The sequence below is a fragment of the Solanum dulcamara genome, chromosome 2 (genome assembly GCF_947179165.1).
Source record: "Solanum dulcamara chromosome 2, daSolDulc1.2, whole genome shotgun sequence".
Lineage (NCBI taxonomy): Eukaryota > Viridiplantae > Streptophyta > Magnoliopsida > Solanales > Solanaceae > Solanum > Solanum dulcamara.
In genome coordinates, this window is record NC_077238.1 from 535578 (window position 1) to 557479 (window position 21902).

The 21902-nt window shown below is 33.8% G+C and overlaps 1 protein-coding gene across 2 annotated transcripts; it reads left to right on the forward strand.

Moving 5' to 3' along the window:
• Positions 1–296: 296 nt before the first annotated feature.
• LOC129879857 (ATP-dependent DNA helicase homolog RECG, chloroplastic) lies at positions 297–17239 on the forward strand. Of its 2 annotated transcripts, XM_055953584.1 has the most exons (17): positions 299–448; positions 1114–1196; positions 1291–1348; positions 3149–3676; positions 3755–3867; positions 4864–5119; positions 5691–5854; positions 6869–6950; positions 8107–8196; positions 9898–10131; positions 10831–10902; positions 11186–11338; positions 12009–12152; positions 12931–13089; positions 13562–13645; positions 14053–14625; positions 16758–17239. In XM_055953584.1, the coding sequence occupies exons 1-17, from the start codon at positions 407–409 to the stop codon at positions 16848–16850; spliced, it is 2928 nt and encodes a 975-aa protein (XP_055809559.1). In that variant the 5' UTR covers positions 299–406; the 3' UTR covers positions 16851–17239. The 2 variants fall into 2 exon arrangements, with proteins under 2 accessions (XP_055809560.1, XP_055809559.1); XM_055953585.1 differs by lacking the exon at positions 13562–13645 and having other exon boundaries at positions 297–448.
• Positions 17240–21902: the final 4663 nt, after the last annotated feature.

Sequence of the window (21902 nt, forward strand, 5' to 3'; positions counted from 1 at the left end):
AGCAGTTACGTACCGCTACACCGAATTAATTTGATACTTAGTAACTAGGAGTAATTATGTCTTTTCCTTTTTCCTCTTTCTTTTCCCTTTTCCTCCGTGGAATTGTAGTATGTAAATAAAGTAAAAATATGCGTTACTTTCCTCCTTTATTCCCGCGTCCTTTTTTTTTTTTTGCCTCTCTAGGAAAAAAAATTAAAAAATACTATGAATTACTCATATATTTTCACATTACTTCAAGTTTATTTGTAAACAAATAAATAGCCCCCTCTAGTTTTTAATACGTTAATTACAACTTAAAAGTGTTTTTCTTAATTATTTTGAAATATCATAGTAAATTGGATTGTTTTTTATGAATTGGAAAGTGGGTCTCCCACTCGAGTAGTTTAATCCATTTTGAATTTGATCCATGGCAGTTTCAACCTTCGTTGTGCAATCACGTACAACTATGGTACGCCCTTTCTCTTTTCCCCTTTTTCTATCACTATGCTTTTCTCAATTCTTGCATTTCTGCTTTAATTACACTAAACGGACAACCATGTAGCTGGATTAATGTTAAACACAAGTCAGTAGAACTGGAAATTCCTTTTTTTAAAGCAAAGCTGCTATCTTGATTTCGAGTGTTCCTCATTTTGTAAGTTAGTTGCTTTCCTGTAAATGCGATGTAATTGTGAAAAATATATAGAGACAGAACCAAGATTTCAACTTTATGGGTTTTCAACTATACAAACACTACTTTCCGCCCCTGCAAACATACATAAATTTAATTGCTAAGAAGTAACACTGAGTAAAGGGAAGCCTGGGGCACTAAGCTTCTGTTAATGCATGGGGAAGGCCCCAGGAAAGGATCACATTGGGGTTTATGGCACAGCCTTATCTTGCAAGAGAGGCTGTTTTCGTGGCTAGAACCCATGAACCCCAGTTACATGGCGTTAGACTCTTCTCTAGTGAGGAAACATCTTAATGGTATGAGTATGATAACTCAAAACTGCCTTGAGGTGTTAGCTTCTTTTACTTTACCATTCGCTTCTTCTCAATTCCTTATGTGGAACCTGTCAATCTCTGAAGTTTTCGATCATCTGCTCCTCTCCTTGTGATCTCTTTTACCTTTTCCAGTGTTCAAGTGATAAGTGCTTGAGAAGTGCACTGATATTTGAAGCTCAGAAAGGATATTGGAACTTTATGAGTAAAAATATGAGGTACTGATATTTTTAGAGTTGTATGAATTCTTCCTGATTGAGTCAATTTTTTTTTTACTTGAATACTATTTTTAACCCCTCCAATGTCGTGCAGGTTTAACAATTTTCTTTCATCCAAGATGTGGACAGTGTTTTCTAGGTCGAAGCATAAGGTAAAAGCTGTTGAAGGAAGTAGATGTTTATGGCCACGCTAGTGTCAAAGATAGGTCTAAATTTCTTAATAAGGTTACATATATATATATATTTTTTATCAGACTCAGCTAGCATCACCGATATGTATCTTGCTGCTTCAGTAAATCTGTCCAAATTCTTGATGAATGGGAAATATGTAATGTTTTTTTTTTTGGTTACCCCCCCCCCCCTCCCCCAGCCTCCTCCTCCCCATGATCGAATTTGGGGCAAGCTTTCCGTAAAGAGGAAACAGTTAGGACTTCATAAAATGAAAACAATCAGTAGGATGAGAAAACCAAGTGTAGAAGACAAGGCAAATATAAGAACTTGAAATATCAAGTCTCATGTTTGATGACCTGTTATCACTCATCATAATGTATCTAAAGACTTGGGCAAGCATGTTCAAACCATGTCTCTTGAAATTACATAAACGAATAGTCTTTGGCATTCAGTATTGGAATTTTCCATCACAATAGATGCAATATATTCCAAGATACTGTATCCATTGGGAAGTCTTATTAAATGCGTACCAACCATCTTTTTCAATGTTAGTTGGGTGAAAGGGAAGGGATAGCAGGAGACGATATATGCAACCCTATGAAAGTCATCACAAATAGGAGGTAGATAACTTGCATTTCCCTAATGAAGTCACATAAGAAACTTGGGGCTAGAGATAAACCTTCCATACAGGGTACTGAATCAATGGTTCCCTCATCCTGGTGTTCTTTTTGATCCTTGAACCATATTGTGTGGTTTGGATATAAAATTTATACCTTTACAATTAAATTCCCTTTCCCGGTGAAATACTACATAATACGATCTTGGGAAAATATGAGCATATAGTTTCTTGCACGAGGGATAAACTTTCTCCAAATTTTAATAAGAATAAAGAGTGGTACATATATCTACATCAGTACATATACTAGAGGATTAAAAAAAGAAGAAAAAAGAAAGAAATTTATGTACATATATATATATATATATATATATATATTTACTAGAGGGCTGGAAAATGGTAGCTCTAGTACAGATGTCAAGCATATCATTTAGGCCCATAAGCAATGGATACTTCTTTGGTTACTTTGAATTACTAAGAAATGTGCTTGTGAAGTTTCTATAATTATTTGTTCTATTTGACTGGTTGTTGTCCATTTAAATTAGCTAAACTAGATGATGGATGGTAGATGTTCTATAATTGTGATCATTGATGGATTGTAGATGCATTTATGTTCATCCCTTTTTCCTTTTGTTGTATATCTTGGAATCTCGGGTGAGCTTAAGGGAGTGGTATGCTTAATGCTTGCAAATACCTTTTCTCTTATTGATGATTCACTACGAATGGTGTAATGAACATATTATGAGTTTGTTTGGGTATATGGACAAAGTGCCTAAATCCTAGTCAATTAGTATCATCAATTTAATGCACCTCTGTATCCGTAGTTAGAGGAGTTGTCAGAATCTTACTATTTTTACTCTGGCCATCGACATGCCGCAAGTCTTCTTTATTCAAAAGGTGCCTCAAATGATTACATGTGTTTCCTTCTATTTGCTTATCTCATGCTTGAGCTACCTCAGTTTCGTTTGACCCAATTGTATGAACTGGTCTGGTTACTTGTTTGCACTTATTGTCTTTCCTTTGGGAAATTGTGGTGGTTTTCTTGAATAGAAATGTAGAAGAGAAGATGTGCCCCAACTTGGCAGTTTTTAAAATTGTTTTTGATGCATCTTCCTTCCCCAGAAATTTCCCCTCATCGTGTGATAGTTATTTGAATTTCTCCCAGGCTTCTGTGGTGATGGGTTATGATGGTTTAGATGACCTAATTGATGGTGAAGGAACTGAAAAACAATCTGATATTCATCCTGATGGAGGAGAAGTTGACTATGATTTCTCCTTAATGTGTAAACAATTCTCTTCAATCAGGTTGGGTTCTTCTCCACCTATTGAATTATACCATGGGACAACATCCAACCATGGAGACAGTGGGCTGTGGGCTACTAAATTTTGTAGAGAGTTTCTGTCTAGCTCTGTGGGTGAACAATTGATCAGTCCCGATTCACTGTATGAAACATGGCATATTTTGTATTCGGGGGCTGCTAATATGGTTTCCACCACTTATATTCCTGATACTTTGGAGACAGAAACAAGACAAGATTTGCAGTTCACTGTAGATAAACCGTCTAACTTGCCTCAGCATGGGGTCAAACAGAATGATGGATTGGTTGAAATAATGCTTGATCAATCTGTTAGCTTTATTCCTGGGCTCAGCAAACGGCACTCTCATCAGCTGGAAAACTGTGGCTTTCACACAGTGAGACTTGGAACTATTTAGCCTACTTAATTTTGCTCGCAAAGTCGCAATTCTAATAATCATCTGGTATATGTGTAGTTGCGCAAATTGCTGCAGCATTTTCCTCGGACATATGTTGATCTGCAAAATGCACAGGTTGGAATTGAGGATGGGCAATACTTGATTTTTATTGGAAAAATCAAGTCCTCAAGGTGAATTACCGTTACAGATGTTCTTACCTTACCTTTTATGCTTTGAAAGAGGACTAACTGTTTGTGATTGATTCTAATTGTTGTGAATGTAAGATATTTCTATTTCCTTTTGGAATATGGAATGGTTAGCACTATTTTATATTGGATTGGGAAATCTGTTTTTCAGCTTCAAAACTTGGGGATAATGGGACCGCTCCTCTACCTCTCGACACAGATTTGGTTCGATAACCATATTTTGGACTTGTAACATGCACCTTTCACATATCCCCTATGATTAACAATGACTACATTCACCCGAAGTTGCAACCGTGCAAGTGGCACATGTTGAGGATTAAATGAAATAAGGTCTCTTGAGATGGTTTGATCATGTCCTGCGTCAACCTACAAATGCACCAGCCCGTAGGGGTGAAACTTTGGTGAGTGACGCTGTTAAAAGGAATGGGGTAGCTAAAGATAAGGCACAATGGAGAAAAAGATCTGTATAGGTGTTTTAGAATTGTTAGAGATTATTATCAATAATAATACTATTATTGTTATTATTATCATTACTATTATTTCTAAATATTTAACTTAATTTTTCACTTTTATTTAATTTGATATGATGACGATATGAGTTGAGCTTAAATTAAGAAGTGAGGATTCATATAGCCCGGGGCTTATTTGGACTGAGACGTTACTGTTGTTGTTGTCGTCTTCCTTTTTTTGAGAGGAAGTTTAGGATCTATTTGCTGTTTCTAATAGGTGCTTACTGAACAATATCAAGTTCTCTTGGAATCTGTTGTTCCTGTATTTTGAGTGAAGTATTAATTGATTGGTACCCGATGCAACAGTAATATGGTTTTAGCAAACGAGAATCTACTGGATAAGTTAGATTCTCTTGCTTTCACTGGTCTATATGCTTTCACAACAGTGTATATCTGCCAATACTTCAAACTTCAAATAGACAAAACAATCTTTGTTAAATTGAATAAGTTTCTTTTGTATTTTTCCATGCAGGGGAATAAAAGCTAGTTATTCTTTGTCATTCCTTGAGGTGGTTGTTGCTTGTGATGTTGTAGATAATGAATCACCATCAACTTCTAGGGATGACGGTGCTGATTTAATGAGTGATAAAACTGGTAATGGAAGGAAGAAAACAGTCTTTTTACACTTGAAAAAGTTTTTCCGAGGCACTCGCTTCACGTATCTACCTTTTCTCAAGAGCCTAGAGGAGAAGCAAAAGGTGGGAGACATTGTATGTGTCAGTGGTAAGGTGAGTTGACCAATATTTAATCCATCAGTGAAAGAATTTGACGAATCTCGTTTTATCTTCTATCAATTTTTAACTTTAGTGTTAATGATGACAAACTTTTACTACTTATTGCACAAGTCACCTCTTAAGCTACACTGAAGCTGTTATGGTCTGTAGCGTCATCTGGAAACAGTTGGTTACTTGTTTTACTTATGTCATATATATGATATAGCAGTTTCTGAGAGTTACCAAAGCTAAGAATTTGTTTATTATGTCTTGTGCGATCTGATGAACTTTCTCATGGGGAACTCCATATTATGGTTGCAAGTTGAATCTCAAGTGTCAAATAGCAGCTTTGGACATTCAGGCATTCGTTTTCAGACATGGGGTTCTATAAAGGTTGCACATAATGACATAATTGTAGGCCGTTGTGTGGATCAATCGGTTGTTTATGGCTGTTATGAATACATATCAGTTATTCTATTTCAAAAGAAAAAAATATGAATGCATGTCAGTTATCATTGAAGCACTGCATCTTATTTTGTTTTTCTAATTTCTCACATATTGTAATCTATATGTTACTATTTGAAAGGTGCGGATTATGAGGTCAAAAAATCATTACGAGATGAGGGAATACAATATGGATGTGCTACAAGATGAAAAGGATCCATCATTTTGTGCACAAGGGAGGCCGTATCCTATATATCCTTCAAAAGGAGGTTTAAGCTCTAACTTCCTTAGGGATGTGATTTCAAGGTTAGATCTCAAATCTGAGCTGCTTGGTAGTAGTATGTGCAAAACTGTATCTTTAAAAAGCTGTTTCTTGCCAAGTTGTCATGAGAAGCTTATGTGTTTATGTTCACATTTGTTTATTTTGTTCTAGTTTTACATGTATTTATGTAGTATGTTTCAGTAAGACATTGCCTAAATAAGGACGACTACTTTGTTTAAGCACATGATGTATGTTGTTGATTCCATTGAACTTGCCTTTGGTTTCTTGAAATTCCTCAAGAAGCACTCAATTTTGTGTCAAATGACGTTAAAATTTTCATAGATTGCATGACATAACAGGATGAAAAGCATATGCATGTATTGTGATGATCTCATTAACCCACTTTAGTTTTTTGAAGTGGCACAAGCATTTATTGGAATAAAAGAACTCTAAAATTTTCATTGACTGCATGGGCAGGAGGGTTAAAAACAAGCTTAGAGCAGGCAAGTGCTAAGGAAATCTTGAAGAATATTGTGAATTGAGATTTACCATTGCTACTTATTCCTCTGTCAAATGGTGTAACTGAACTATTCTATATGATGAAATGTAACTAAATAATGCCTGTAATACCACCAGTATTAGCACTCTACTCTTTGTGGTGGTCTGACAACTTTCATTTTCTTTTGAAGGTAAACATGACATAAGTTGATGATATAAGAGTAATGAAAGTACATAGCTGAACAATAATCATGTATCAGATGTGGAGTGGGGCTTCTTTTAACTAGGTTCTATTGTTCCAAATTTGTCATTGTCAGCATCTGTTTTCTGACCCGCTTCCTTGTAGTGTCTGCCTGTAGCAGCTATTCCAGCTGATCTCTTTATGTTGTCTTGAGTTTTGATTGTTTTCTTAATTGAATATGGACATAGTTTCTAGCTGTAAGTTGTAAATGTGTTTTTTCATCTTGCATGGTTTATTTGCTTATTGCTTTTTGTAATTTTGATTAAACTTTCTATCATTCTTCTCAAGTATTATATGCCTTCTTTTAATATTTGAATAGAGCCTTAAAGGTTCTTCCATCCAATATCGATCCTATACCTGAAGATCTTGCTCATGATTTTGGACTCCTATGCCTTCATGACGTAAGTTATTGCTCTCATATTCCTCGTCAGATTTACGTTGTCTTCTATCATTTTATACTGCATCATGTATACTTGAAAATGAAATGATGTGTATGGTGTTGAGATTTTACGTCTTTTTTGCTGGAAAGTGTTGCTTGTATCATTTCAATGGAATTCGATGGCCCTGAGACTAACAGTTGAAATGAGATCTTTCAGGAATATATGTTTATTGCTTGTCCTATTTTCTGTTTCTGAAAACATGCAACATGATGTGTAACATTCTTTTGAGTGAAACAATAATAAAAGCTGAGGGGGATAAGGAAAAAAAGAACACAAGGTTTCTTGTTATTTTCTGCACAACAGACTAAGAAATAGAACATATGATGTACTTCTTATTGCTTTTTCCAGTTACTTTATTTTAGAACAAAATTGACCTTTCTTTTCTGAGAGAAAGTTAGGTTAATTGGTTAAGGGTATAGTGGTACAATCAATCTTTTCCCGAGAAATAAACGAGAAATCTTGAATTACTATGAAGAAGCTGATGAAGTATACTTACTGACACCTCAAGTTCTCACTGTCCAATCTCTATAATAGACTTTCTACTTCTTGCAGCTCACATTTCCTCTCCCATTGATGAAGGATGATCTTATTCATGGTTGAGTATTTTGCACACTTAAATCATCGTCCCATGCTTGTGGTGTTAGATAATTAGAGCTGAGACTTTCTCCTTTAGTTTAGCTATTGACTTACCAAATTCAGGATTTAGCTCTCTTTGTTCAGGCTCAATGGATTTTTCTGGCATATTCTCCACTTCTCCTTTAGTACCCCACTCCTAATAGTTGGAGATTCTCCAGTCTCCCTTTTCTGATGCTTGTATATTGTGCATGAAAATAATGAGACTGCTGAAAATCTTTTTTCTTGGGCACGATTTGTTTCTTGGGCCAAGCACATGAAAAATGTTCTGTTAATGGGTGATGGAGGGACTCAAACTGAGAAATTTTGTTTGCTCTGGTATGATGTTGATCTTTGTTAACCACCTTATTCAAAAGCTTGATTGTTAAAGAAGAGAGACTTTTATTTAGTCATTCTATGTCAACGACAACTCTTTTTACTCCCAATCTTCCTTTTTGTTGAGACTGATTGTTTCTTTTTCGTCTTGCGGCTTTACAATAACCAGGCATATGCAGGAATTCACCAGCCAAAAAGTGTAAAAGAGGCTGAGTTAGCACGCAAAAGGCTTGTATTTGATGAATTCTTTTATCTTCAGGTAATCATAGTTTTGGATATTAAAGGAGCTAAATAGTTGCTTAATTGTTGAATTCCCTGCTTTCCATTTCCTTTTTCAATTTCTACAAAAAGGAAGAACTAAAATAGCATAAAGAACGTCCGATTTTAGTTTCTCCGTTCTTGTGAACTGAATTTTAGGCTGAACTCCCCCCCCCCCCCCCCCTTTCTTTTTTTCCCACTTCGATTCTTTAATCATATGCACCTGATGCTGGAACAGTCACACTCTTGTATTAAGAAGTATCGTTCTTGGGCCTTTATTTTATCGTGGTGATGGGAGGTTTTAACTCTTTTCTCCAAAATCATACCTTGCAAAGCTCCAAGAGATTCCAGTTCTTTCTTTGTTCATTTTTTTAGAATATCATTCTGTTCTAAGTTTCTAAAAACAAATGCTTTTGTTTTCTGGACCACCCTGGCACCCAATGACTGAAGAAATGAGATCATTGCTCTTTAGGATTTCACTCTGTTGTGTTATTTAAAAGAAAAATGCTTTTGTTTTCTGCACCATCCTTCCACCAATGACTGTAGAAAAAGAGACATCACTTCCTTTCACAAACATTACTAGGAAGAATCATGCTCTCTTAAGCTGCATCATCTTTCCCTCTCATCCTTCCTGTCATCGTTAATACCTGCAGTCTAACTGAAAGTTTTAATTTGGTTTTACCCTTTTCAGAGGTAGCTATGCCTTTGTCATGACAAGGTGTTGGTCTCCCTCAGTTTATCATAGAGAGGAAGGTGGAGCTATATTTTACACCAGAACTTCTTCGCCATGTTTGATAATGATTTCTCGTATAAGACTTTATTTGCTAGCAGCTACTCCTCCATCATGACCATGGAATATAAATCTTATTTAACTTATTAAGACAGAGGGATGGGCATGGAGGTAGATTACATCTCTTTGCAATAAAGAGCTTCGGTTTTTAAACCCTTACTCTATTTTGATTGAGTAGTAGATATTTTCCCCAAACATTGATGTTAGAAAAGTAAACCTCAGTCGGTAAAAGACGTTCCTTTCTTGGGTAACATGGAAAGAACATTGTCTTTGTACCAGATGTCTATAGGAAACATGCAGCACAAGTCTCTGATTCCATCAAACACCTATATTGGGGGACCAGTAGTATCCCTGTTCCCACTTTCTGTATGGTTATAAGATAATCAAATCTGTCAAGGTGCTGTTGGACCTAATTGAGATTGCAACTCAAGAAAGAAAACAAAATTGTTCCAAGATTGAACATGCAGCCCCAGTCTTGTATTAACCATTCCTATTTCTACCCCATCTCGCAGAATTAATTCATCAAATTTCCATATTTCCTCTCTCCTAACAGCGTCACTTAATCCTTGGTACAAATATCAAGTGCATATTTCATTAAGGATAGAAGTTCAAATCATCTAGCCTTCTGATTAGTCTAGGCGTCATTCTTCCGATTATACCCTGTAATTCGAAGAGGATCAGCTTGAACATGTATGTTGATTATAACAATTTTGACTTTACCATGGTCAATTAGCTTCATGGAAATTTGAAAATATGTACATGAAAAGAGAGGCACAATAACAGACTTTCAGATTTTGACGCACAATAAAAGTCACAGATGCTTGTGTTCTTACAAAAAGAGAGACATGGATGCTTTTTCATGATCCTCGTGGTTTGAGATTAGTATCACTCACTGTTTTTATTATCTTTCAGCTTGGGCGGTTATTCCAAATGCTAGAAGGTCTTTGTACTAAAGTAGAGAAAGATGGATTGCTGGATAAGTATCGGAAATCTGAATTCAATTTGATAAACACAGATGGATGGTCCATGCTGACTAGGAAATTTCTGGATGCTCTTCCATATTCTCTTACACCCAGTCAATTGCGAGCTGCTTCAGAAATTATTTGGGATCTTAAGCAACCTGTCCCAATGAATCGTCTACTACAGGTTGTGAGATCTGCTTTACTGTTTACTTGCAAGTTGTTTTTCGGGTGGGGGAGGGGAAACTATTTCTGGTATTCATTCATTTCTTCTAACATCACACTTCTCATTCTTATTTCACTTTTCGTTATTTATGGTATTTATTCATTTTGATGTGGATCATCTGGAGACTGGAAGAGAGAAATATGAGGGGTTTTGAAGGTGTAGAAATGAGTTTTGAGAAGTTGTCTCCGATCCCTTATTTATTTTTGGTGCGCCCATGTAGTTCGGGGATGTATAGAGATTTGGGCGTCTTTTGTAGGGAACCATATCTTTTGTAGATTTTCTTACTTTTTGGCTTACTTCTCGTATAAGGACGACTTTGGCCTTTTGATTTTTTGAAATGAAATTGTTTACCTAATTATAAAAAGACAAATGATTTTAACAGAAGGTTAACATGTCATCTGCATAAGTTAAAAACAACATTTTCCTAGTTCGTCTTCTTTTTTAATTTCAAGTTTACTTTGACAAATTAAAATTTGTGGTCGAGTTGGATATTTTACTTGCCTTCTCTCAATAAATGATTTTTCTTTAACTTTTTTTCTCAGATATCAACTGAGAAATGATAATCTTGCTTCTAAAATAGAATTACTTGACTTTCTTTTGGAAGATGAGAGGTTTTTTTGTGGATTTGAATGGGTGTTTCAAATTTGCTCACCTTTTCAGGGTGATGTTGGATGCGGGAAAACTGTGGTTGCATTTTTAGCATGTTTGGAGGTTATCAGTTTGGGTTACCAGGTTAGTCAGCATCAATATTTCTTTCTGCATTAGCATGTAATTTCTTTGTGGCTATATTTTGCTTTGTTTTATTAGCTATGTTATGATTGTTAGTACAGCAACAACAACAACATACACAGTGAAATCCCACAAGTGGGGTCTGGATGATTGTTATTACAAGTATCCGAAAAAAGAATTTGGTTTTCATACATCCTTTCTAGAATACAAGCTTGGAACTATAAACTCTTTCGGCCTTCTAACTACCCAGTGCCACATGTAATAATTGCTATGTTCTCATCTTTAGGCAGCTTTTATGGTCCCAACCGAGTTGCTTGCTATTCAGCATTATGAGCAAATTCAAAACTTATTAGCAAACATGGAAGCGGCAGAATGCAAACTATCAGTTGCTTTATTGACTGGCTCAACATCTACAAAGGAATCACGGTTGATTCGCCAGGTAAGAAATCTTTAGGCAGCACTTCAACTTTTCCTTATTATGTGGTTTGCATTGCCATTGATGTGGGAATTGGGTTATCTCTAAGCAAAAGCTGCTTTGCTGACTGAGAAATTTAGGCGTCAAATTGAGTGAAAAGGTACCCATTAACACAGTATGGCTTAGAAAACATGAAGCACTAAATTCTAACTTCTATTCTGCTTTTTCATGAGTATATTGTAACCTTCGGTGGTTGATAGATACATCAATCTCGAAAAATATCTTGCTATCGGACCTGTCAAAAAAGAAGATGCCAATTTCATCTATTTATTTATTTATTATTGTTGAATTGTGTGAACCGTCTCGTCTCAACATTTAAGTTGTTAGAAGGGAGATACTTTTATTTTTCTTAGGTTTGTGACATCATGTGTAAGCCTGATTCTTTTTCTTGAGTCAGGCACCCACCAAAGATATTTTGTTGATCAATAATGAAGTCACTCAAACTTAAGACCTTTCCTTACTCTGGTATCATGTTAAGTTGTATGAATCCCCTACCTAAAAGCTTAAGTGAAGGACTAAGCTGGAGAATTCTCCTTATTATCACAAAATCACCTATAACTGACATGCTTTTTTTTTATCAATGATGTTACGTTTCCCCTTTCAGTTTATTTTACTGTTTGCCATCTGTTGGCAGGGTCTCCAAACTGGCGATATCTCTTTGGTCATTGGGACTCACAGCTTAATCGCTGACAAAGTGGAATTTTCGGCTTTACGCATCGCTGTTGTGGATGAGCAGCATCGCTTTGGAGTAATCCAGAGAGGACGATTTAACAGCAAGGTAATGTGCTTGGACGTGCCTCGCCTTGTGATGAGTGTGCTGCTAAAAGTTTCTGAGGATTTCCCACTATGCAATCAAGATAAAACCAAACTAGGAATAATAACAGATCGTTCACTCGTTCTTCATCTGACTGTTTTAGTTGTGAATGTCAGGTTATTAGTTTTCTCTTTTTGCGTGTAATGAAGTGGAGATCAATACTTTGCACTAGTGCAGAACATGATATAATAGTATACTTTATTTGTAGAGTACTGAAGCTATATGTTGCTTAGATGATTGGTTAAATTTTATTTGATGATAACTTGATTTACTGATGAAACCTTACACTGCTTCTATGTGGGGATGCTTGATTGTGAGTTTCATAAATCAATATGATATCTTGTACTTATCAAAAGCAGTTTAGTGTTGAAAATGCTTTTGACTACAACTATCCAGATTTTTGTAGTTAAGTGTCCAGCTTTGGCGTTTCCCTTTTTTTTTTTAAAGAAAAAAATCATATTGTGGTTAACATGGTCATTTTACAGTTATGCTATAATGCATAAGCTCCAAACTGGTGAATGGTGATCTTTTTTAATGTCAATATACCATAACACTCAGATACAAGATTGTCTGTAATTTCAAAGATCTGTAACAATCTCCATGCATCGTTGTCAATGCAATAATTTAATTTGATGAACCCTCTTTATTAAAAGGGTAGGAAGCCTGTGAACTAATGCAAATGTTTGGTTTAACTTGGTTTCTTTTTTTATCCGGGAATTGATTGAAGCCTATGGTCTTGCAGTTATATTATAACTCAATAAGTTCCAAGATCTCTTCAAAAATCTCAGACGATTCCTCCAAGGACAGTGTAATTATGGCTCCTCATATCCTAGCTATGTCGGCCACTCCAATTCCAAGGTCACTGGCTCTGGCTTTGTATGGAGACATGTCTTTGACACAGGTGTGTTAAGAGTTTGTATCCTTTATTATGTCAATATGCTACTGCCTGTTAACTGAGATCATTTCTGATTAGAGTTGAGTAAATTTTAAGTTGTTTTTTGCCCAAAGCCGCATCTCCATATATTCAATTTGACTTTGAACTCTCATTTTCCGCTCACTTATATACCTTTTGTGTAGTTGCAGTATTCTTTTTGTGAATCATGTTGCATGCAAAGATTTGTTACTCCTACATTTGAGCTTCTAGCGAGTAATTCAAGGGGTGGCATAACAAGATTTAGTTAGGCATACTGGGAAAAATTTGGGGGAAGGAAGGTCTTTTGCTCTTTGAGTCTTCTTTACCTGGTTTTCTTGATTTTATTGGCAGTTCAACTGTGTGGCTTGGTTGCTATAAGTTTTAGTTTGTTGCTGTAACTTCAGAATAATCACCTTTTTCTATGTACTATTTTTCTTTGCTGGATTTCTTTTAACAACAGATCACTGATTTGCCTCCTGGAAGAATTCCTGTTGAAACATTTGTGATTGAAGGAAATGAACCTGGATTTGAGAAGGTCTATCAGGTCGTATCTTTTTTTTTCCTTGGTCTTGGGAACAATTACACTATATATTTCTTTGAAGTTTGAAGCATGATATTTAGGTAGTTCATGTTGGTAATAGTGACATCTACAACTTTCTTTTCCATCTTGACAGAATAATTAGCTTTGCTGTTTGTAGTCATTAACCCAGAGAAATACGACTTTTGAAGTCCAAAATGTTATTTGTTACTATACGAAATAAGCATTCAGTCAATTTGTACTTGTCAGTCACAACCTTCTCTTAAAACCTTTTTCCTTTTGCTGTAACTGTGTATCTTTCAAGAGGCTAGTTCTAAACCTCTTGCATTCTTCTCTTTCATTTATAGCCATAGGATCTTGTTTTCGACATATTTTTTTTTGTCTAACTTCCTTTAGCACTATGTGTGGTACAGATGATGTTTGATGAGTTAGAGTCAGGGGGTAAAATATATCTTGTTTATCCGATCATTGAACAATCCGAGCAATTGCCTCAGCTACGTGCAGCTTCGGCTGATCTTGAGACTATATCTCAAAAGTTTTCAGGGTACAACTGTGGTCTCTTACATGGAAAAATGAAGGGTGATGATAAAAGTGAAACATTAAACCTGTTTAGATCCGGAGAAACCAACATCTTGCTCTCAACACAAGTTATTGAGATTGGGGTTGATATTCCAGATGCATCTATGATGGTTGTTATGAATGCTGAGAGATTTGGAATTGCTCAGTTGCATCAACTTAGAGGACGAGTTGGACGTGGAGAAAAGAAGTCCAAGTGTATATTGGTGGCATCAACCGACAGCAGTCTAAGTCGCTTGCAGGTTCTTGAGAAATCATCTGATGGTTTTTACCTCGCAAATATGGATCTTGTAATGAGAGGACCTGGAGATTTGCTTGGGAGGAAGCAATCTGGACATCTTCCAGAGTTTCCTATTGCTCGGTTAGAGATAGATGGAAATATCATACAAGATGCACATCTTGCTGCTTTGGTGAGTATCAATTCCTGCCAATGACTTCAATATCTAATCCTTAAGTTTCTGGATCTTTACAAGTAAATCAGGTTGGATGAGTTTACGCATTTTTTTATATGCAATATATCTTATTTTCTGTTAATCAACTTGGTGTTACAATACAAAATTCTAGAAATCACAGGGAAACAATGTGAGTTGGACACAAAATCATATTCTTTGTATATAAGAAGCATGAATTATAGCCATAAAGTTATTTTTTTTTTAAAAAAAACCACATTACATACCACCCCCCACCCTCTATGCTAATTTTTAATTCTGTAGTCTATACATCTTAATAGAACATTGAATAGCATTGAAGAACACAAAATAAATACAACAAAATATAGCGAAAGAATATGCTAGCCGATAGAGAAACCAAACATACTAGAACAATTAAGGAGAAAAGTAGCCACAAAAGAAGAGGAGAGGAGGACTACTGCAAATCAAGAGGGCAATAAAGTTGGAATCAAGTGCTTTTTCTTCTTCTTTTACTTCGATTGAAACAAGAAAAAGAAGACATGAGAATTAGATGGTCTTCCTGAACAGGCCTTTTATTTGGTAGGTAATATCGATGAAGCTACCGCGAAGGCTATGAACATAGAAATGGAGAGCAATTTGAAAAATGACCTTAAATCTTAGTGTACTAACCCATAAGTCCATTTTCCGCTAAAGGAAGCATTCAAAGCACCTATATTGTAATACATAAGAGGAAGGACGATTAAGCAACTATGCTACTATTGGCACCCCAAACTAAAAACTACAACTGGAAATCCAACTTTAGGTGGTCATTATGATCAGAAACTCACTCTCTGGACCTTTTCTCGGAAAAAAAAATTAATTCTTGCAACTACGAAAACCACAACACAAGCAAGCTTCATCGTGCCATACACCCTTTTATTAGTTGATGTTTAAGTGTGAATAGAGGCCAAGAATGTCCCAAAAAATAAATAGAGAAGAAAAATTGAAAATAGCGTCCAACACATCTGTGGTGTGTTTGTTTCCAACAAATGTCTGACACTAGGGGTGTCAAATGGGCGGTTGGCTGAATTTAGGAGGGACAAAATGGGCCGGGTTAATAAATGGGCGAATTGAGCTAGATTTGATCCACCCAAGTTACTTGGGTTGATACAGGTTGGGTCAAAGGGGCTAAACAATGGGTCATGTCTCGACCCCGTAATGCTTACCAAGTTTTAATTTTTAATTTTTTTTTATAATTTATTGAATTACCTAGTAAAACTTTTATTTTCTTTATTATGACTTTATATAACATGGATCCATTAAAATATTTTGTCAAGGTTTCTCAGGGATCCATTTGGACTACATTTCAGTCTAACTTTTACATGGACTGATTAATAAATAGGCAGGTCAGTTGGACGGGCAGGGTGTGTCATGTTTTACCTAGATCTCAAAAACATGTCATATTCACGACACATCCTCTAATCTACTCTCTGGTTCCATATTTTATGCAACATTCTCATATTTTGCCTTTTTATTCCTTTTTTAACCATTTGTACTTTTTCTCTGGATTACATGTTATAAGGTATTGTATGCCACTATGCCTGTTAAAATTTCTAGCATTTGGTGGTAACTCGTCTGTTTTGTCTTTTATTCTTCTATTTCTCTTTATTATGCATGAGAGTAAACAAACTCATTGGCATACTGTTTTGCTTCAGCAACTTAGTCAACTATAATAATATTTCAGACAATGAGATCATGCACATGATCCTTAAATTGAATGAGGATGTATTTGTGAATTTTTCTCGAAATTTGCTTCATAGCTTCTATAAGTGGGTGCAAGTGAAACTGTTTCCTTCATGGACTATAGCTGTGTGATAGCCTCCTCCTCTCCACTTCTCTGTTTTAGTAGTATTATTTAGTCATCCCGTAGTTTCTTTTTCTTCAATGTGTATTACCATCTGTTGCTGCACTTGTTTTGCATATCTTGTTATTTGCTGTCTTTTTATTACAATCCTGTGTCTGATACTTTTCTTCTGAGCTTCTGGTCTGTAACACTATGTTGTTTGCTTGACATCTCTGTATATTCTGTTGATCTCCTCATTGTATAGTTATTCTGCCAAACAAAACTAAGATATTATTAATCATGCTTCCAGAAAATTTTGGGTGATTCTCTCGATCTGGAGAAATATCCAAACATCAAGGCTGAACTTAGCATGAGGCAACCACTGTGTCTTTTAGGTGACTAATCTCCAGTTATGACTGATAAGCCGTGAAGCTTGCTACCGCGCTTCTCTGTTTCTAGGAATGCACAGAGGTTCCAATTATGCAGGTCATGTACACTAAACTATATAGGTCGCCTAGTCTTTGCCAATCTTGTGCAAAACCAACATTGTATATGATTTCAAGATCTTGATGTACATCAATCAATGAAAACCTTCATTTTTGTACATATTGTTAGAGGGATGTTGTTCATTGTGTATATCCAATTTTGTAAGACCTCTTGCAAGCTGCTACAGCTAAGTCTTTAGAAGTTCATTTATGTTTCTTGATACAGAAGACCTATTACTGCAAATCTGATGTACATATATGTTGTTGATTAAGTTGTAATTCGAAGCTACATGAACTCATATTTGAATGGTGACTCAGTCATAATAACTTTATTGCAACCGTTGAAAATGTCAACTTTATTTAAATAACACATGAAGTCGATAGACTCGAAGTTTGAAGAGAATGGTATAACAGATGAATATGTTACCTATGATCAAACTAGGATGTTGAAATCAAAGTGCTATGTGTGTTATGTGATGGATCAAGAAACCTATAGAAATGAAAGGTTAATTCTATAAAATATGTATAAGATGAATAGTGTTATATGGGAGTGATTTTGGTAGAATATACTGATCGATCATTATTTCGGTTAAATCAAGACACATATAAACCACATTTTGCATAAATATTTTGTTTTCAAAGTAAAATCTATCAGCCAAAAAAGCATATTTTGAAAAAAAAAAAGACTCTTTAAGTTTATATACCACTATAACCATAATACTTCATTTGTTTTAATTTATTTATCATGTTTTTCTTTATAGTTCGTTTCGGGAGCTTTAGTGCACCGGGCTGTCCTAGTTCGTTTTAAAAAGAATTTTTTTTAAAAAAAAATATATTTTACATATCATGTTTAAGGCCATAAAATTTCTACATCTTTAATTTAAGACCATAAGATTTATTTTTTATTTTATTTTTACTTTCTTAAATTCTATATTAAGTTAAAATATGACAAATAAATCGAAACGGAGGGAATTTGAAGTTTAAAGTATGATTAAGCAAATGGAATGTGAGTATAAAACAAGCAGACATGTGGGGCCAAATGTCCCCTCCCCAATGATCAATATAGGTCCCACAATAGTCCAATTTTCCAACCTAATCATCAAACCATTGGCTCAACATTGTCTTTTGAGTTGGGTTTCAACTCTACTTTTCCATGCAGATTAGGTTTTTGTGTCCATCCGTGTGCGTGGGCTTCCATTCTCTTTACTTTTACCAATTCTTTTCATACTTAAAAGTCCACATCATAATCACTCTCTCTTTTTTTAATGATAAATTAATGTATTTATACAAAAAATCATATAGTAATAGCAAGAAAAAATTATGTTTTTACTAGATATATGTGACATCCAATGATGAATGATGGGCCGAAGAGAGAAACTAACAATTTTTGCATTCCGTTTGCCGGCTCCATGAGATGATATTTTAGACGAATCTTATATCAGAATGAGAAAAAAAATATTAAAAAACTTTATAAAACATAATATGCTTTTTGAGTTTAATAATGGTATATTGACTGTTATCATAGTATATCCATAACATATATTGAATCTCATAAATTTATCTATTATACGTATTATTTTTAGATTCTGATTATTTACAATTTATTAAACATTTGACCATTTCCAAGACACGGATTATTGCCAATTGCCCCTTTTGCACGTAATATTGACCCGACATACTATATTTGTCACCTAATTAAGTTGGTTTACATTTAGTTGGCCATAAATTATATGATAAACTTAAGGCTTTTAATATGATACGTAACTTCTTTTGATTTTATATATTACGTAATTCATATATAGCATGAAATTATATATGCTTTTACTTCTAAGTCCAAATTGATTTCCTTCTTGATGAAAATAATAAGATCGATAATAATTCAATTCATTCAAATGACAAAGCAATGTCTTGATGATGAAAGTTAAGAGAAATCACAGTGTGTAGAAAACAATTTTGGTAGTTGAACGAGTCTAAAATAATTTATCGAAATGTACTATAGTATAAACGCGGTGATTTTAGTGGAACTTGACATAGATATTTCCCATTAACATATACATATCAATCATTTTCATTTTCTTTATTCGTATATATATAGTAGCTCCTCATGTGTTCTATTCCTCAACTATGTCATAGAACTTTCTATTAGAATTAATGAATTCCACAACGTCAAAGATACAAAATTTTTATAGGGTACTACCTAGTTTATCTAATACTTATAGTCCACATATAGGCAAGAATTATCATCAAATTAGAGTTTCTTAAAAAAAATTATTAATAGTATAAATACAAAAATTCAAATGAAACCACAAAAAAAGTCTAGAAAGAGGAAGATGACTCAGTATGCAATTGGAATACTAATAGGAAATCCTTGACAATTGTGATAAAATATGTCGACAAGAAATTTAAAGGTCAAAGTTGATATAAATTAATATTCTTCTGTCATTTTTCCAAAAGGACTTGCTACTAAATCTAAATTTATTTATAGGATTTCTCATGTACTTATAACTTATAATTTGAGAATTTAAAACGTATAATTAATTTTGCGAGTATTAATATACATGTCAATTTATGATATAGCAGTAAGAAGAATATCTGATTACAATTCTACAATTAATCATAATAATGTTTTCACTGATTATTTTGATATAATTATAGTACTCCTACGTATTTTTATTTTGACTAATGGGTCAAGTTTCAACGGCAGTGAGTAAATATAAGTGTTTTTATGAAAAAAGAAAAAAAAAGTAAATATAAGTGTTTTACTAAATAAATTCTTGGTTATGAGAGCTGAAGTCAAGCTAATTAAAAGTCTTCAACAAGTTACAAAGCAGCGGAACCACCATTACTGTTACGAGTTTGACAAAATTTAATATTTTTAACGTGAATTTTATATTTATAATAAAAAATTATTTAAAATATTACAAATTAAATAATATATTCGAAACTCAATAAGTAAATATGAATGATAAATATAAGTCCTATTTAAAAATCTTGAATCCGCCTTTGTATTTATTAATTAAGTAAAGAAAGAAGAATTAGAAGAGAGTAATTTATAGGGCATGATCTTCAAAGACTCCAATCTGCTAAGTGAGTTCAATATATTTTTCATTTTATTTTTAAAACAAATAGGTAGATATGTAGAGAATATATACAGAAAACATTACTACCAATCAATATGTCATAATTAAAATAGTTTAATGTGAAAGATAGAGGTCAAATATTTCATTTAACACATGTATAGTAATATAGTGTAACATAAGAGGTGGCAGAGATATTAAGTATTATCTTAATAGAAAAAATTAATTATCATATTGGAAATTTCAGTAATTAAAGACTTTTTTCCGACAGGGATTATTTACATGTACACCAAGTTGCAGTAAAAGTGATAATTAACTTTTACTATTATATATAATGTTTTCGTGCACAAAAAAGTTACTCATTGGCACCAAAAAATAAGGCAAATAGAAGAGATTATTTATACTATGTTTCTTTTAAGTTTTTTCTTCTTTAGAAACAAAAGACAGAGACAAAGTTCCCTAATTAAATGAAGCTGTTTTGTGCATCACCAAAAAGTTGTGGTGGATAATAAATACTTCTTCATCTTTAATCACAACTCTCGAGTTCGAATCCTTCTTATGGAGTCGTCTTTATTAGGAAAACTTTTCGATGTGAATCCGAATTTAATCGATGTTGGACACACTAATGGGACTTACCCAAAAAAAAGAAGCTGTTTTGTGCATCTTTTTCTTGTTGCCATAAAATGCAAATGAAACGTTAAAGAAATTTTCCGCATCTGCAAATGAAGTAAATCGCCATAAATGCCACATTATATGAAACAGCTTCACTATTCATAGACAAGAAAAAATAAAAAATAAATAACGTATGTATATGTCAGTTTATTCGTGGAAATGTCACTTCTGTAGTAGAAATATATATATTATTTGATCATCAAAGTTTGATGATATGAAACTACTGGAAATTTCTGACTTGTCATGTTTATTAAAAGAGTTTAAATTAAAGTATATATATATATATATATATATATATATATATATATATATATATATATATATATATATATACTGTTTGATGTATAAAAATTGTTTAATCTTAGATAGACATATGTGATTATAATATATGTCGAAATATAGAATAGCATTTTGAATTTATTGAAATTCTCTACTTAACTAAAGTAGACACCACTCTACATATATCTATTGCACACACATTATTTGTATTTTCTTAATGATTAAGGTTATTAGATATCTCATTTGAAAGGTGTTTAAGAACTTTATATATAAAGATATAATAGATAGAAATTAGTAATTAAAACATAAAAAATCACAAAAAATATTTGGTATAATTATATGATATAATAATTCGCCATAGTCTGACCCTTTTAATTCAAATTCATCTCATAAAATCCATTAAAAGGGAAAGTATTATCCTACTAAGAATCTCTTCATTTTCAAATATCCGAATTTGAAATTTGTCATTAAAAATTTAAAGATCAAAATTGTATACATTCTATCACATTCATAAATAAAATTAAAGATGAATATACGTATAGAATTTTAAGTTTGAGGCTCAAGAAATAAAGCATAAAAAGAGAACATTTTCCATTTTGCCAAATTCCAATCATATCAGCAGCTAACTTATGAACCGACAAAAAAACACAAGTTGCTCTCTCAAAATTATTTGCCGCACAATACTTGTTATTTTTTTCCAGATATATATCACTAAACAAAGTGTCTAGCAATTATTGATAACGTGTGATTTATTAAGACATGAATGACTATTTGACTTGACGACAGTGGTCATTAGTCAATATCCCAACTAATAATATAATAGTAACACCAAAACAGGAAATTTATAACAGTAATTATTTTTCTTCCTTCTATTTATTGGTTCGTCCCTTTCATCATTTTCTACCTTGCCCTTCTTTCATTTCTCTCTCCTTTGCCCCCTTT

Excerpts from the sequence above, each read along its gene's own strand:
- LOC129879857 (XM_055953584.1), top strand. The coding sequence starts at position 407 with ATGGCAGTTTCAACCTTCGTTGTGCAATCACGTACAACTATG. Across the intron at positions 449-1,113 it reads TGCAATCACGTACAACTATG|TGTTCAAGTGATAAGTGCTT; the intron begins GTACGCCCTTTC and ends TACCTTTTCCAG. Across the intron at positions 1,197-1,290 it reads TTTATGAGTAAAAATATGAG|GTTTAACAATTTTCTTTCAT; the intron begins GTACTGATATTT and ends AATGTCGTGCAG.